We start from the raw sequence: 13,715 nt of genomic DNA, 5'->3' as shown, positions 1-13,715 counted from the left end.
TTGGACATAACTTAGCAATTGAACAACAACAAGGCTCGAGTAGGGCTTCTTTGAGTTTGCTTAAGGTTTTCGAATAACTTGCCCACATTTGATAATAGTGCTAAAACGGCAACTGCTTTTTAGTAACTGTGGGGATAGAAACAGAGAGATCTTGATGAGTAAAATTTAAAAGGTCAAAAAAGACGTTTCAGTTGATTCCTTCTCACCCCTTTATCAGCTGCTAAAGAACAAGCAAACTGCATGCTTAGTTGTTTCTGAGGTTACTGAATTATCTTTTGTGCAGCCCCTTAGAAGCAGAAATTCAGTAGAGAAAATACACCAACACAGTAAGTTCTGGGGAGAAGATAAGACTAGTCAAGCTTGCAGTCCTTTTTATATACCAGCTGGTGGGTTTTGTGGTTTGAGTGGAGCCCATTCATATAATAGAACCACAGATTTAATTCAGATGGTGTGAGCCATGTGTTGGGAACCGTAGGCCGAGATCCTCTGTCTGGCTGCTCACTAGGTGGTTACTGTGGGGGAAGGTGGTCATCTAACCAAAGTGGACAAGGGATGGGTTAGTAGAAAAGGATGTGCCTATGCTTCTTGGCAATTACCCACGTGTGTCCTGTGGAATGTTTGAAACACAGGTTTCGAGCCACTGTATACCCCTGCCCAGAGCTGGCGTTGGAGCGCAAAGAGATGCTTCAGGGCGTCAACATGAGGCTGGAAGATTTATTCACCGTGAGTGAGGCATTCAAGCATGTGACATAAACACCTGCCATTTCCTATGAGTCCTGTTTCCCAGGGCCCTTGCGCCAAGGTTGGCTGGAATGTCTGCTATGCTCGTCTTGCTGTTGCTTCAGAAGGCTTCATAATTAGGAGACGGATGGCATTCACTAAGCTCGTGATGGTTCTGCTTGTCAGGGATGCTTTGCCAGGGCTTAGAGTTAACCATGGCCCTGGTCAGCCTTCAGTTTCCCACCCCAGGCTGATAGAAGGAACCTTTTATTGCCAGACTGGCCTAGGCCGCCTCTATGATATAACTCACTAGCCAATGAAGGCAAACAGCCAGTCTTGCTGATTTTTTTCTGCACAGAATTGCCCAGTTGTGTGAGCCAAGCAATTAATTCTGTCAAGGCAGTGAGTCAAGTTTCACATATGAACACGCCCCCAGTTCATATCCTCTTACTGAATCTGTTGTCACCTAGGATGGCTCTTAAAACATAGGACTTTTCTTCAATAATAGTAATAAGCTTTGTGAGTAATCCCTGAAAGCTGCTGGCCTATATCAAATAGTGTATTCCTGATCAGCTCTGTCCAGTAGGTGGTGGCGGAAATGTTATATAACGTGCGAGCCCAGTGTCATAGCTGTGAGCCACATGTCACCCCTGAGCATTTGAAATGTGGCCGGGGGAGTGGACTTTTATTTATATTTAATGTGGCTGCTGTATGGTCAGCACAAATCTAGGTCCCTGATGAGTATCTTTAGAAATTAGATGTGTGTGTGTTCATCTTCCCAGAAAAAGCAGTGTTTGATTCTCTAATCCTCTCTCTTGCCTCTTTGTCACTTGTCAGGGAGACTCTTTCCCTGAAGCAATTACCCTTGAAGTCCTTTCCCTTGAATACCTTGCCGGGTTTTATGAAAACTGCATGAGGAGGGACTTCCCTGGTGGTTCAGGGGTTGGGACTCTGTGCTTCCTTTGCAGGGAACTCGGGTTCGATCCCTGGTTAGGGAACGAGATCGCATGCCAGGTGGCACAGCCAAAACAAAACAAAAGTCTCATGAGGAGGATGAAAGTTAGGCTAGACTTAGATTTAGGTTTCAGATGTCTTGGGTAGCCCTGCGTAATGGTTACTGAAAGGGTTACTGGGTTGTATCATCAGAACAAAAACTGGTTCCATTTAAACAAATCCTATGTGGGCCAGATCACCTATCATTCCTTCATTCATTAATTCACTTGTCATTTATTAGAGAGGTTTAGTATGTAAGGCATTTCAACAGATGTATTAGTTTCCTTTGGCTGATGTAACAAAATACTGCAAACTGGGTGGCTTAAAATAACCAAATTTATTCTCTCACAGTTCTGTGGTGAGAAGTCTGAAATTGAGGTGTCAGCAGAGCCAGGCTTCCTCTGAAGGCACTAGGAAAGGATCCTTGCTTGCTAGAGGATCCTTGTTCTGCTAGAGTTTGCATGTGTATATCATCCCAAAATTTGACTGTTAAAAACCTAATGCCTGGGACTTTCCTGGTGGTCCAGTGGTTAAGAATCTGCCTGCCAATGCAGGGGACATGGGTTGAATCCCTGGTCCAGGAACTGAGATACCACATGCTGGGGGCAACCAAGCCCATGTCCCACAACTACTAAGTCCGTGCTCCCTATAGTCCGTGCTCCTTATAGCCTGTGCTCCCTACAGCCTGTGCTTCCTAACAAGAGAGTAGCCTCTGCTTGCCACAACTAGAGAGAGCCTGAGTGCAGCAATAAAAAGCCTGTGTGCTACAACAAAGGCCCAGTGCAGGAAAAAAAAAAAAAGAAGAGGCAACAAAACCCCACAAAAACCTAATCCCCTGGATGATGGTATTGGGAGATGGGGCCTTTGGGAGGTGATTAGTTCATGAGATTGGGGTTCTCTTGCATGGGATTAATGCCCTTTTAAAAAGACCCTAGATAGCTGGCTTGCCCCTTCTGCCATGTTGGGTTAAAATTTGAAGTCTGCAGCCGAGACAAGGGCCTTCAGCCATGCTAATCTTAGACTTCTACCTTCCAGAACTGGGAAACTTTCTGTTACAAATCACCGGTCTCTGATATTTTGTCATAGCCACTTGAGTGGACTAAGGCATCTTCCCAGCTGCTGGTGGCTGTCAGCCATCCTTGCTGGCCCTTGCTTTGTGGATGCGTCACTCCAGTCTCTGCCCCCATCACACACATCTTCCCTGTGGGCCTCAGTGTCCAAATTTCTTATAAAAGCACTGGTCATACTGGGATAGTGCCCACCCTACTCCAGCATGACCTCGTTTTAACTTGATCACATCTGCAAAGACCATATTTCCAAGTAAGATCATGTTCCCAGCTACTGGTCTTAGGATGTCTTTTGTGGGGGACACCATTCAACCCATCACAATAGTACTATAAGGGATTTAGAATAAAACGAAGATACAGTGCTGGCCTTAGGGCTTTAACCTCTAGTGCGAGAGTTCAAGGCCAGATGAGACCTGCGAGGCAGAGGAGCGGCCAGGAGCCGAGGACGCCTCCAGGTCTGGCTGTCCTGCATTTTTGCCATATTGTCTGGCATCTCCCTGAGTGTCCTTTGTTTTGCTGGGTGCTGTTTTTTTGGCCAGGTGTTAACACAGACAGAGTCTCACCGTCAGAGCCTCCTGCAAGAAGCAGCTGCCAACTGGCACTCCTGGGTCATCAAAGTGCAGAAGATGAAGGCCATTTATCACATCCTGAACATGTGCAACATTGACGTCACCCAGCAGTGTGTCATCGCTGAGATCTGGTTCCCGGTGGCAGACGCCGCGCGCATTAGGAGGGCGCTGGAGCAAGGCGTGGTGCGTGGCCGGGGGCAGGGGGCAGGGGGCGGGGCGTGGTGCGTGGCCGGGGGCAGGGGGCGGGGCGGGTCATGTCCAGCTGAGTGGGCCCTCTGCCAGGTGTTCAGATTGCTAGCCTCCTAAGTCATATGACCCTTACCTGGTAGGATTGTCTCTATCTTTCTGCCTTCGGTCCTTACCCAGTGTGTGGGCACATGTCAGAAATGCCTATTCTTCTCAGTGCCTTACCCACAGGCAACATTTCTTTGATCTTAGCAGGAGTGTACTGGGCGCTGATGTGCTGTCACTCTGCTAGCTTTGTCGGGCTGGAAAGCCGGATAGCCAGACACCTGCCACAACAGCCAGAACGCAGGGAGTGGATGGCTCTCCATGCCTGCCGCTGTGCTGAGCACTCAGGCACCTTGTGTAACTCTCTCCGTGCGTGCTCTTGAGTCCTCTCTCTGCCCAGTGGGGGGCCTGTCTCATCACCTGTTTGCCCCATTGAAATTTGGGAAAGGATCAAGGCCATTAGGAATACAGGAACAAAATTTGGAAAGTGAATAAACTCTTGAGAGAGTAAGTCAGAAGGAAAAGTAGAGGGCTCAGAACTGTGCATAACATTTGCAGGAGCTTGAGGACGGAGATTGCCAGAGAATCAGGAGGAACTCTACTCTCTTTGACAACCCTCCTTTAAGATAAATTACATAAGTACCAACTTCAGATGAAATCATGAGTCTCAGGTCAAGAAATTGTCCCAAGTTCACCGAGTAAGTGACAGGAGTTGGACTGTGATCCATGTGCTTACACCTAGCCAATGGCGTTCTTCCTAACATCTTCTCATACTTTCTTTTTGCAGGAACTAAGTGGCTCCTCCATGGTCCCCATCTTGACAGCAGTGCAGTCTAAAACAGCTCCTCCCACGTTTAACAGGACAAATAAATTCACAGCTGGCTTCCAGAATATTGTAGATGCATATGGCATAGGTAGTTACCGGGAGATGAACCCAGGTAAAGGAATCTGATGTGTTTCTCAACCAAGCAGCTTGAAAATGAAAATTGAACAAGCTTTATCACAGCGGTGGCCTTGGCAATTCATTGCTTTGAATTGTGACATTCCTAAAATCTTACTTAGTTTTCTAATGCCCCTAATTGTCTTTTAAAATGGTGATTAGTGAGATTTGCTCCTTGACAGGATTTTGCCTGTTCTCAGGCAGACAAATTCAGTTTTCATTTTCTTACTGATTCAATGAGGGTCATCTTAGGCATCTTCACAGTCACATAGTGTTGTGTGGGAGAGATGGCAATGAGCACAGATAGGACTTTTAGTCAGAAGACTGGATTCCCAGTGATACTGTATCACTGAGTCTGATTTGTAAAGTAAAGGGGTAGACCAGATGTCCTTTAGCCAAGCAGTTCATGATGCTGCTGTTCTCCAGCCTGAGTTTGAATCTAATTTGTGACCTGTATTGCAGGGTCCTGTGAGTAACTGCTGGAGGTGTGTGGTGCATGTGAGTGGTTGACAAACAAACAAAAGGTGGTAGTGGACAGGGTATAGAAAGCACTTAGAGAAAACTGGTTTTAAATCCCATTAAAGTTATGACTAACCTAGATAGCATATTGAAAAGCAGAGACATTACTTTGCCGACTAAGGTCCGTCTAGTCAAGGCTATGGTTTTTCCTGTGGTCATGTATGGATGTGAGAGTTGGACTGTGAAGAAAGCTGAGCACTGAAGAATTGATGCTTTTGAACTGTGGTGTTGGAGAAGACTCTTGAGGGTCCCTTGGACTGCAAGGAGATCCAACCAGTCCATTCTAAAGGAGATCAGCCCTGGGATTTCTTTGGAAGGAATGATGCTAAAGCTGAAACTCCAGTACTTTGGCCACCTCATGCAAAGAGTTGACTCATTGGAAAAGACTCTGATGCTTTGGGGGCAGGAGGAGAAGGGGACGACAGAGGATGAGATGGCTGGATGGCATCACTGACTCGAGGGACGTGAGTCTGAGTGAACTTCGGGAGTTGGTGATGAACAGGGAGGCCTGGCATGCTCCAATTCATGGGGTTGCAAATAGTCGGACGTGACTGAGTGACTCAACTGACTGAAACTTTGTGATCTTGGGGAAAGTCACTTTTGTTGGTGTTGTTCAGTTGCTAAATCACGTCCAACTCTTTGCGACCCCATGGACTGCAGCCTGCCAGGCTTCCCTGTCCTCCATTATTTCCTGGAGTTTGCTCAAACTCCTGTCCATTGAGTTGGTGATGCTATCCAACCATCTCATCCTCTGTTGCCCCTTCTCCTCCTGCCCTCAATATTTTCCAGAGTCAGAGTTTTTTCCAATGAGTCGACTCTTCTCATCAGGTGGCCAAAGTATTGGAGCTTCAGAAGGTCACTTAGCTGCTCCAAAACGCAGCTCATCTGTAAAGTGTGGAGTAAGAATACTTACCTACTGAGGAGTTAATGTATGTGAGGGCTAAGTGAGTGTCAGGGGTGGGGATGGTGAGAGAAGAATCAGAAAGATGCAAGGGACCAGCTTTTATGTCATGGAGCCTGGTAGGGAAATCTTTGATGTGGGGCTGAAAGAATGTTGGGAGCACTCAGGCCATTGTGGTCTCGCCTCTGCAGCTCCCTACACCATCATCACTTTCCCCTTCCTGTTCGCCGTGATGTTTGGAGACTGTGGTCATGGAACTGTGATGTTCCTGGCAGCCCTTTGGATGGTCCTTAATGAGAAACGCTTGCTCGGTCAAAAGTCGACCAATGAGGTGGGTGCCCATCAACTGTCTCACCTGTTTTCTTGGAGGTTATAAGTAGAACATCAAAAATGTGTCTGTTGTTTTCACCATGGAAATAACATGTTTTAAAAAGTAAGGGAAAGATGGAAAGTTAAAAAAGGGACCAGAATTCAGCATAAAAATTCCTGGCCAAAGGTAAATCCTTTGGATGGTTTGGTACAGTACCATCTTTGTTTATTGTATATTTTCCAAGAAAGTATTGATCTTTTCCTTTACATTTTTTTCCAACATTGATTTTTCTCCCCTTTGATTAGAAAAGTAATATATGTTTCTTATAAAATTTGGGAAAATACAATAATCTAACTACCTAGAGAAAATTACAATTAATGCTTTTTTCTGTACTTATACATAAGTATATAATTTTCTAAAATTGAGATGAAATAGTCCATGTTAATTTGTAGCTTCCTTTCTTCTCACTCAAAATATCACAACTATTTTTTCATGGCAGAGCCCTTCTACAATCAGCCCATTCTCAGTGTCCTTATGTAACACTGAGGAATCCTGAATATCATGTCTTCACATCAGTTCACATTTGAAATTTCCACATTTTCCATGAAGTCCCTTCACAGTATTGTGAAGATTGAGACAACTCAAGCCTGCATTGTTTCAACTTAATCAGTTCAGTTCAGTCATGTCTGACTCTTTGTGACCCCATGGACTGCAGCACACCAGGCTTCCCTGTCCTTCACCAACTCCCAGAGCTTGCTCAAACTCATGTCCATCGAGTCGGTGATGCCATCCAAGCATCTCATCCTCTGTCATCCCCTTCTCCTCCTGCCTTCAATCTTTCTCAGCATCAGGGTCTTTTCCAATGAGTCAGTTCTTTGCATCAGGTGGCCAGAGTATTGGAGCTTCAGCTTTAGCATCAGTCCTTCCAGTGAATATTCAGGACTAATTTCCTTTAGGATTGACTGGTTGGATCTCCTTGCAGTCCAAGGGACTCTCAAGAGTCTTCTCCAACGCCACAGTTCAAAAGCATCAATTCTTCGGTGCTCAGCTTTCTTTATGGTTAATCAGTTACTGTCACTTTGTGTCCATTGTAGTACATTTTAACTGGATGCATACCTTTTAACTCTATCCTGAATTTTAAGAATACCTGCCATCTTTAATACAAGTTGACTTAAGTCAAGCTAGTTCAATGATGCCATAGCTAGTCCACTATAAACAGGGTTAGTGGGAGAATCAACCTATGTCCAATAGTGTTTTCCATGACAAGCATCTTAATGGATATGCTTTCCTATAATTCATACTTAAAGTCTTATACGTATGCAGTTTTGAGAATGACTGATATACATCAACCAGTCTTACAGAAAGCTCTTCCCTTTTCTTGGTGGATGTGTTTAGAGACTCAGTGTTATCAGTCAAAGTAAAGTGTTAGTCCTTAGTCGTGTCTGGCTCTTTGCGACTCTATGGACTGTAGCTTGCCAGGCTCCTCAGTCCATGGGATTCTTTAGGCAAGAATACTGGAGTGGGTTGCCATTCCCTTTTCCAGGGGATCTTCCTGACTCAGGGATCGAAGCGAGGTCTCCTGTACTGCAAGCAGATTCTTTACCGTCTGAGCTGCCAGAGAAGCCCCCTCAATGTCACAAGTATAGATTTGATTTGCCATACAATTTAGCAGCGTAAGTGGCAGCTCTGTTCTTGTCTCCCGGAAGGAGTAAGGCAGCAGTTGCTCACTTTCAAGTGTGTCCTTTACAGCTGACACTTTTCTTCAGTTACATTTTCTAACCAAGGCTGAATTAAAGGCTGTGAGGCTACGTGGTTTGTTTCCTCAATAACTGCCATTTCAGGACTTTTCTGGATCAGCTCTAGAAGCTCAGGAAGATCAGGGTGGGTGTACTCTTTCTGTTTGGGACACTTTGACGCCTGCCTGGTGACTGATACTGCCCCTATGTGTAGGATGCCCGTTTCTTGGCTGCAGCTGTCCAGTGGTGCTGGGGGCCTCCTGTAAGACACGTCCCTGGGGTCTGGTTCAAAGCCCACTGACGGTTGTCCTCTGTCTTCCTGGGGCCAGATTTGGAACACCTTCTTCCATGGGCGCTACCTCATCCTCCTCATGGGCATCTTCTCCATCTACACGGGCTTGATCTATAACGACTGCTTCGCCAAGTCTTTGAACATCTTCGGCTCTTCCTGGAGCGTCCAACCCATGTTCAGAAATGGCACATGGAGGTAAGTTGGGACAGAGGTGGGTCACTCACTGGTCATCCAGGTGGACTCAGTGATTGTTCTCATGCTGGGGGCTTCTGTGCCTGGTTCTGCTCAGAGGTGTGCCCACCAATTGAACAAATAATTCAGTGTTATCTATTGAGTGTGAGACCTTGTATCACTTCCTCAGTTAACTGTGCTGGTCACTGTTATGCATGGAAAGTTTTTTCAAAACTTCAGCTGTATTAAGTAGGTATCCTGGAGTACATCCCACTCCCAGGCACTGTTGTGAAAACAAGGGTGAATCAGGTATAAACTGGGCATCAGAGTAGCAGTCGTGGAAGCAAGAAGACTTTGAGAGAAGAAGGTGGCCTTTCTTGCTTGGCCTGGAATTGGAAAGAGAGTGAACTTATGCATCCACACACTTAGGAGGCTTTGCTTGAAGAGAGGCTGATGCTAGTGTTGAGCTGTTTGAATGATTGGTTTCCAGTGTTCAAAGCCCCAGGTTTAACAGAAGGGCATTATCTTTGACTGCTCAGAGCAGCTTGGTTGGTTAAAAGCAAAGGAAGAAGTTTTGCACTGCTAGTTCCCTGTATTTGCCTTGTTGGTGACGGGGTGAGGAAGGCAGGGGATATTGTGGGCTGGCTGGTGGGGAGAAGTCTTGGCTTTAGGAAAGAGAGACCTGCAAACTCTCTACATCCCCTGGCCCGAAGCACACTTCCTGCAGGCATCCCCGGTTATTGTGCTGTTAATCAGACACACAGTCATCAGAATGGAAATAGCTCTTCAGGAATGGAGATTTGGGGAAAGGGAGAAAGATTTTCGAATTTGAGGAGTGGGTCAGTGAGATGAATTGAGGGAGGAGGGCCATGGAGGAGAGGGAGCTTTGAGGGAAACCCATGGGAATGTTGAGTACTTCGTGATCTTTGGGGGACCCTGGGCTGCCAGCGTCACACGAGATAACCAGGGAGCTTCCAGGTTACTTTGTTGTTGTTTTAGTAGCTCAGTCATGTCCGACTCTTGCGGCCATGTGGACTGTAGCCCGCCAGGCTCCTCTGTGCATGGGATTCTCCAGGCAAGAATACTGGAGTGGGTTGCCATTTCCTTCTCCAGGGGATCTTCCCGACCCAGGGATTGAACCTGCGTCTCCTGCATTGAGAGGCAGGTCTTTACCACTGAGCCACCAGGGAATAGGGGCTACATACTGAGACTGAAAAGCCTCAGGTGATGTTCCTCACATCTGCCCCACAGATGCTTCAGTTCAGTTTCAGGTTTCTCTGTCTTGCCTGGAGCGTCCAGGGGAAGTGACTGGAGACCACCGCGAGAAAGGAGAGACAGATGCCTGCCCGGATGCACAGCCCTTCCTCTGTGTTTTCTCTCCCAAGCACAGTAGGACTTTCTATTGAAGACATGTCAAGGGTCTTAGCTGCTTGCCAAATCTGCACGGCATATTGTAAATGGGGAGAGAGAAAACACCATCCATCTCATCCCAGGATTTCTTAGGAAAGATTCAGCACAGGGTTCCTTTTGACGTGGAGTGTCCCAAGTGCATGTGAGGGCTTGGTGCTGACTGAAGGGGGGCTGGGAGGGGCTATAGTAGTCAGGGGGGTGTGTCACTGAGGCTCCGTGAATCTCCTTTTAGTCCCTCTGCTGGATCCAAGTGCCCTGTAGTAGAGGACAGGAATGTTAATAAATAAATAAAATGAAGAAAGAAAACATTTTGCAGGATTCCAATTACAGATGGCCATATCTATGGGTTTTTTTTTTCTTTGCAATTAGTACCCTGAAGAGATGCCTCGAAGAACAAAACTTTCATCCGTTTGAAGACAGCTTGCTTAGTGCTGCTCTTCAGGTTTGCACTCATAAGCATAGTGATGGACTCGGAAAGGTGTTACATTGGCAAAACTTTATCAAACCATGCACACAAATTTTCATTTGCCCTGGAGTGTGCCTGGGAAAGGTCCGAGTCTGATGGTTGGCTGTCACGCTGCAAATGTGGATCAGAATATTGTTCTTTTGTGTGCAGGCAAATGACCTCTGCCCCCAGTTCCAGGCTTTTGAGGCCATGCCCAGACTGAGGCCCCAGGCTGGGTCCCACGCCCACACATGGATGGTGTGAAGCAGACTTGCTTTAGCAGGGAGGTGAAGGGAAGCCACAGGCGTCTATCAGAGCGGCAGAGGACGCAGCGGAGGGTTTTGGTCACTGGCTGCAAGCTAAGTCTTGGGCCTGCTTACCCTGACAGTGGGCTAGAGACGCTGTCACAACCTCCTTCACTGGGGACCGTGTACCACTCTCAGTAAGAGACTATTAGAAGGGCTTCGAGGATTTGGCTTCAGGGAGGATAAGGGGAAGGATAGGTCATTTTTGTGGTTTGGACAGTGTCCTTATCTTGAAATGTCCATGTTTTGACATTAGATATGATTGTGAAATGGTCTTGTTTTTGTCTTGATCCACCACGGTCACCCTGTGGCCTTATCTGATATTCCCTGAAATTGCTTATGTTCCACAGCAGATACTATGGCTTGGCTGTGGGCACCAGGCCAATTTCCTCTTTTTATTTTGTCACACAAACACATCTCTGATAGTGAAATCCAAGCATTTGCGCTGAGGTGTGCCTTTTGGACAGGGCTCTGGGTCTGAGATGGCCGGTCAGGCCCAGCTGCTTCCACTGGCACTGGGGGCCTGGTCAGCGTAATCAGGCTTCCTGAACTCCCTGCACTGGGCTACAAACACCACCACCGCGCTAGCTGCAGGAGGGAGGGAATGTTCTTCTAGGCAGCCTAAGGTACCAACGTCCTGTTCTTCACCCTTTCAGCTACTCAGTCTTGGGTCCCTCCACAGACATGTGCTCTTAAAAAAAAAAAAATTAAACCCTAGTGTTCTTAGCCCCGCCAGGTTTGCACAGACAGTAAGAAGTTCCCGCTCATTGACATTTGCACTTCTGAGTGAGAAACGAACGCAGGTTTAAAGGCAGTCAGTGGACCATAACTTTCAGGGGCTGAGGTTCCCAGAGGTCAGGGGCCACTCCTGGAAGCCAGTTCACTCCTCCGGGATCAGCTCTTGTGCCCCCAGGGGAGATTTCCCAGGCTGATCCCAAGGCTGGATTTTATTTCTTCTATGCTTCCCCAGTTGCTCAGCTGGAAGAACCTGCCTGCCAGTGCAGGAGACGCTGGAGACGTGGGTTCAATCCCTGTGTCAGGAAGATCCCCTGGAGGAGGAAACAGGAACCCGCTCTAGCGTTCTTGCCTGGGAAATCCCACAGACAGAGGAGCCTGGTAGGCTGCACTCCACAGGGTCGCAAAGAGTCAGACACGACTGAGTGTGCACGCACGTATGCTCCTGGCACCCCTTCCCCCTGCCTCTTTTTTGATGTAGGATAGTTTTTGCTTTACCTCATCAGGCTGAGAGCCCTTGGGAAACTCAGACTGTGACCTCCTTGGGAGCCAGAGGGTAATTTCTGTAGCTTAGCACATAGTGGTTATTCAGTGAGTAATGTCACTCAGTCTCTTTGCGACCTCATGGATTGTAGCTGCCAGGCTTCTGTGTCCATGGGTTTTTCCAGGCAAGGATACTGGAGTGGGTTGCCATTTCTTCCTTCAGGGAATCTTCCCAACCCAAGGATCGAACCGCGGTCTCCTAGCATTGCAGGCAGAGTCTTTACTCCCTGAGTCACCAGGGAAGCATGGTTATTTGTTAATCGAATGAGCCAGTTGGTGAGTCACACCAACAGTTAGGCTTTGACTGGCTGCTTGCAAGTGGATGACTGATGTTCCTGTAGTATTTTTCCCACCTCTGGTTGATCATTGGTTTTGTTTTTGTTTTTCCTTTTGCTGTCAATAGTATGCAGGTATTGAAAACGAATCCACTGTTGCAGCTGGACCCAGCTGTTCCGGGAGTATACTCTGGAAATCCATACCCGTTTGGAATTGATCCGGTAATAATGTCTTCTGAGGTTAAATATTTCTTATGTAAAATGTCTTGCTGAGATTTCTTCCCCTTCTCTGTGTGGAGGGGAAGAAAGTGCTAGGACCTATGAAATCCACAAACATGTGTTGAGATAGAAGAGCAGGTCTTGGAGGTGTTTGTGACACACTGCCCCAGATTCGAGTACATGTCCTACCTGTACCCTATATCCAGCCACTGGGTCATTTTCCCTGCAGTTTCCCAAACATCTGCCTCTTTCTTCTCAATCATACCCTTGGTGGTTAACAATTGCTTCTTTAAAAGGCCCTTGTTTGCCTGGAAAATATGCTTGTTAGATAAGCAATTTAGCATCCTAGCCAGGTTCCCAACTTTGACATTTTATTCCAAAGATTAACATCTTAACTTTTTCCTAGAGAAGTATGGACTTGCTTTTATATTTGCTTTATTTTACTGCATAGAATTAGAGTTTTAAAAAATGCGTTAACTCTAATTGGTTTGTTATATCTACCTCAGTTGGACTTGAGCCAGACAAAGGTGTTCCTTTGCCTAAACTTCAGGTGCAAAGCGATTTCGAGAAGTCACGCGTGCCTGTTAGTGCAAAGCCACTGGTACCATGGCCTTAGCACATATCACCAGCAGATGGCAGGCTTGTGCTCCAAATGAACATGAGCGTCTGGACCTGAACTTGGTAGATACGGTTCATAAACATCTCATCTATGTTCTTTTTGTTGGAAGAGAACCTGAGACCACAGTTTTACTTGCTGACAGTTGAGAGGAATAATGTTGCTGTTGTTCAGTCACTAAGTCATGTCTGACTCTTTGCAACCCCATGCACTGCAGCACGCCAGGCTTCCCTGTCCTTCACTGTCTCCTGGAGCTTGCTCAAACTCCTGTCCATTGAGTCGGTGATGCCATCCAACCATCTCATCCTCTGCCACCCCCTTCTCCTTCTGCTCTCAATCTTTCTCAGCATCAAGGTTTTTCCAGTGAGTTGGCTCTTTGCATCAGGTAGCCAAAGGATTGGAGCTTCAGCTTTAGCATCAGTCCTTCCAATGAATATTCAGGGTTGATTTCCTTTAGGATTGACTGGTATGATCTCCTTGAAGTCCAAGAGACTCGCAAGAGTCTTCTCCAACACCATAGTTCGAAAGCACCAATTCTTTGACGTTCATCCTTCTTTATGGTCCAATTTTCACACCCATACATGACTACTGGAAAAACCATAGCTTTGACTATAGAGACTTTTGCCGGCAAAGTGATGTCTACTTTTTAATATGCTAAGTTTGTCACAGCTTTCCTTCCAATAACAAGTGGCTTTTAATTGAGGGATAATACTGCACT

At 46.6% G+C, this 13,715-nt stretch overlaps 1 protein-coding gene across 1 annotated transcript in view; it reads left to right on the top strand.

Annotated features, from left to right (window-relative positions):
- ATP6V0A4 (ATPase H+ transporting V0 subunit a4) overlaps window positions 1-13,715 on the top strand; it is a 45,642-nt gene that overhangs the window by 11,404 nt on the left and 20,523 nt on the right. Inside the window, exons 8-13 of the mRNA XM_040259964.1 lie at window positions 630-723; window positions 3,320-3,532; window positions 4,368-4,518; window positions 6,132-6,271; window positions 8,316-8,473; window positions 12,291-12,384. Coding sequence (XP_040115898.1) covers window positions 630-723; window positions 3,320-3,532; window positions 4,368-4,518; window positions 6,132-6,271; window positions 8,316-8,473; window positions 12,291-12,384 — 850 coding nt within the window. The remainder of the gene's footprint in view (window positions 1-629; window positions 724-3,319; window positions 3,533-4,367; window positions 4,519-6,131; window positions 6,272-8,315; window positions 8,474-12,290; window positions 12,385-13,715) is intronic.

The sequence above is a fragment of the Oryx dammah genome, unplaced genomic scaffold, assembly GCF_014754425.2.
Source record: "Oryx dammah isolate SB20612 unplaced genomic scaffold, SCBI_Odam_1.1 HiC_scaffold_18, whole genome shotgun sequence".
Classification (NCBI taxonomy): Eukaryota; Metazoa; Chordata; class Mammalia; order Artiodactyla; family Bovidae; genus Oryx; species Oryx dammah.
The sequence above is the reverse complement of the archived record's forward strand: the minus strand, read 5'-3'. Positions and strand labels throughout refer to the sequence as shown.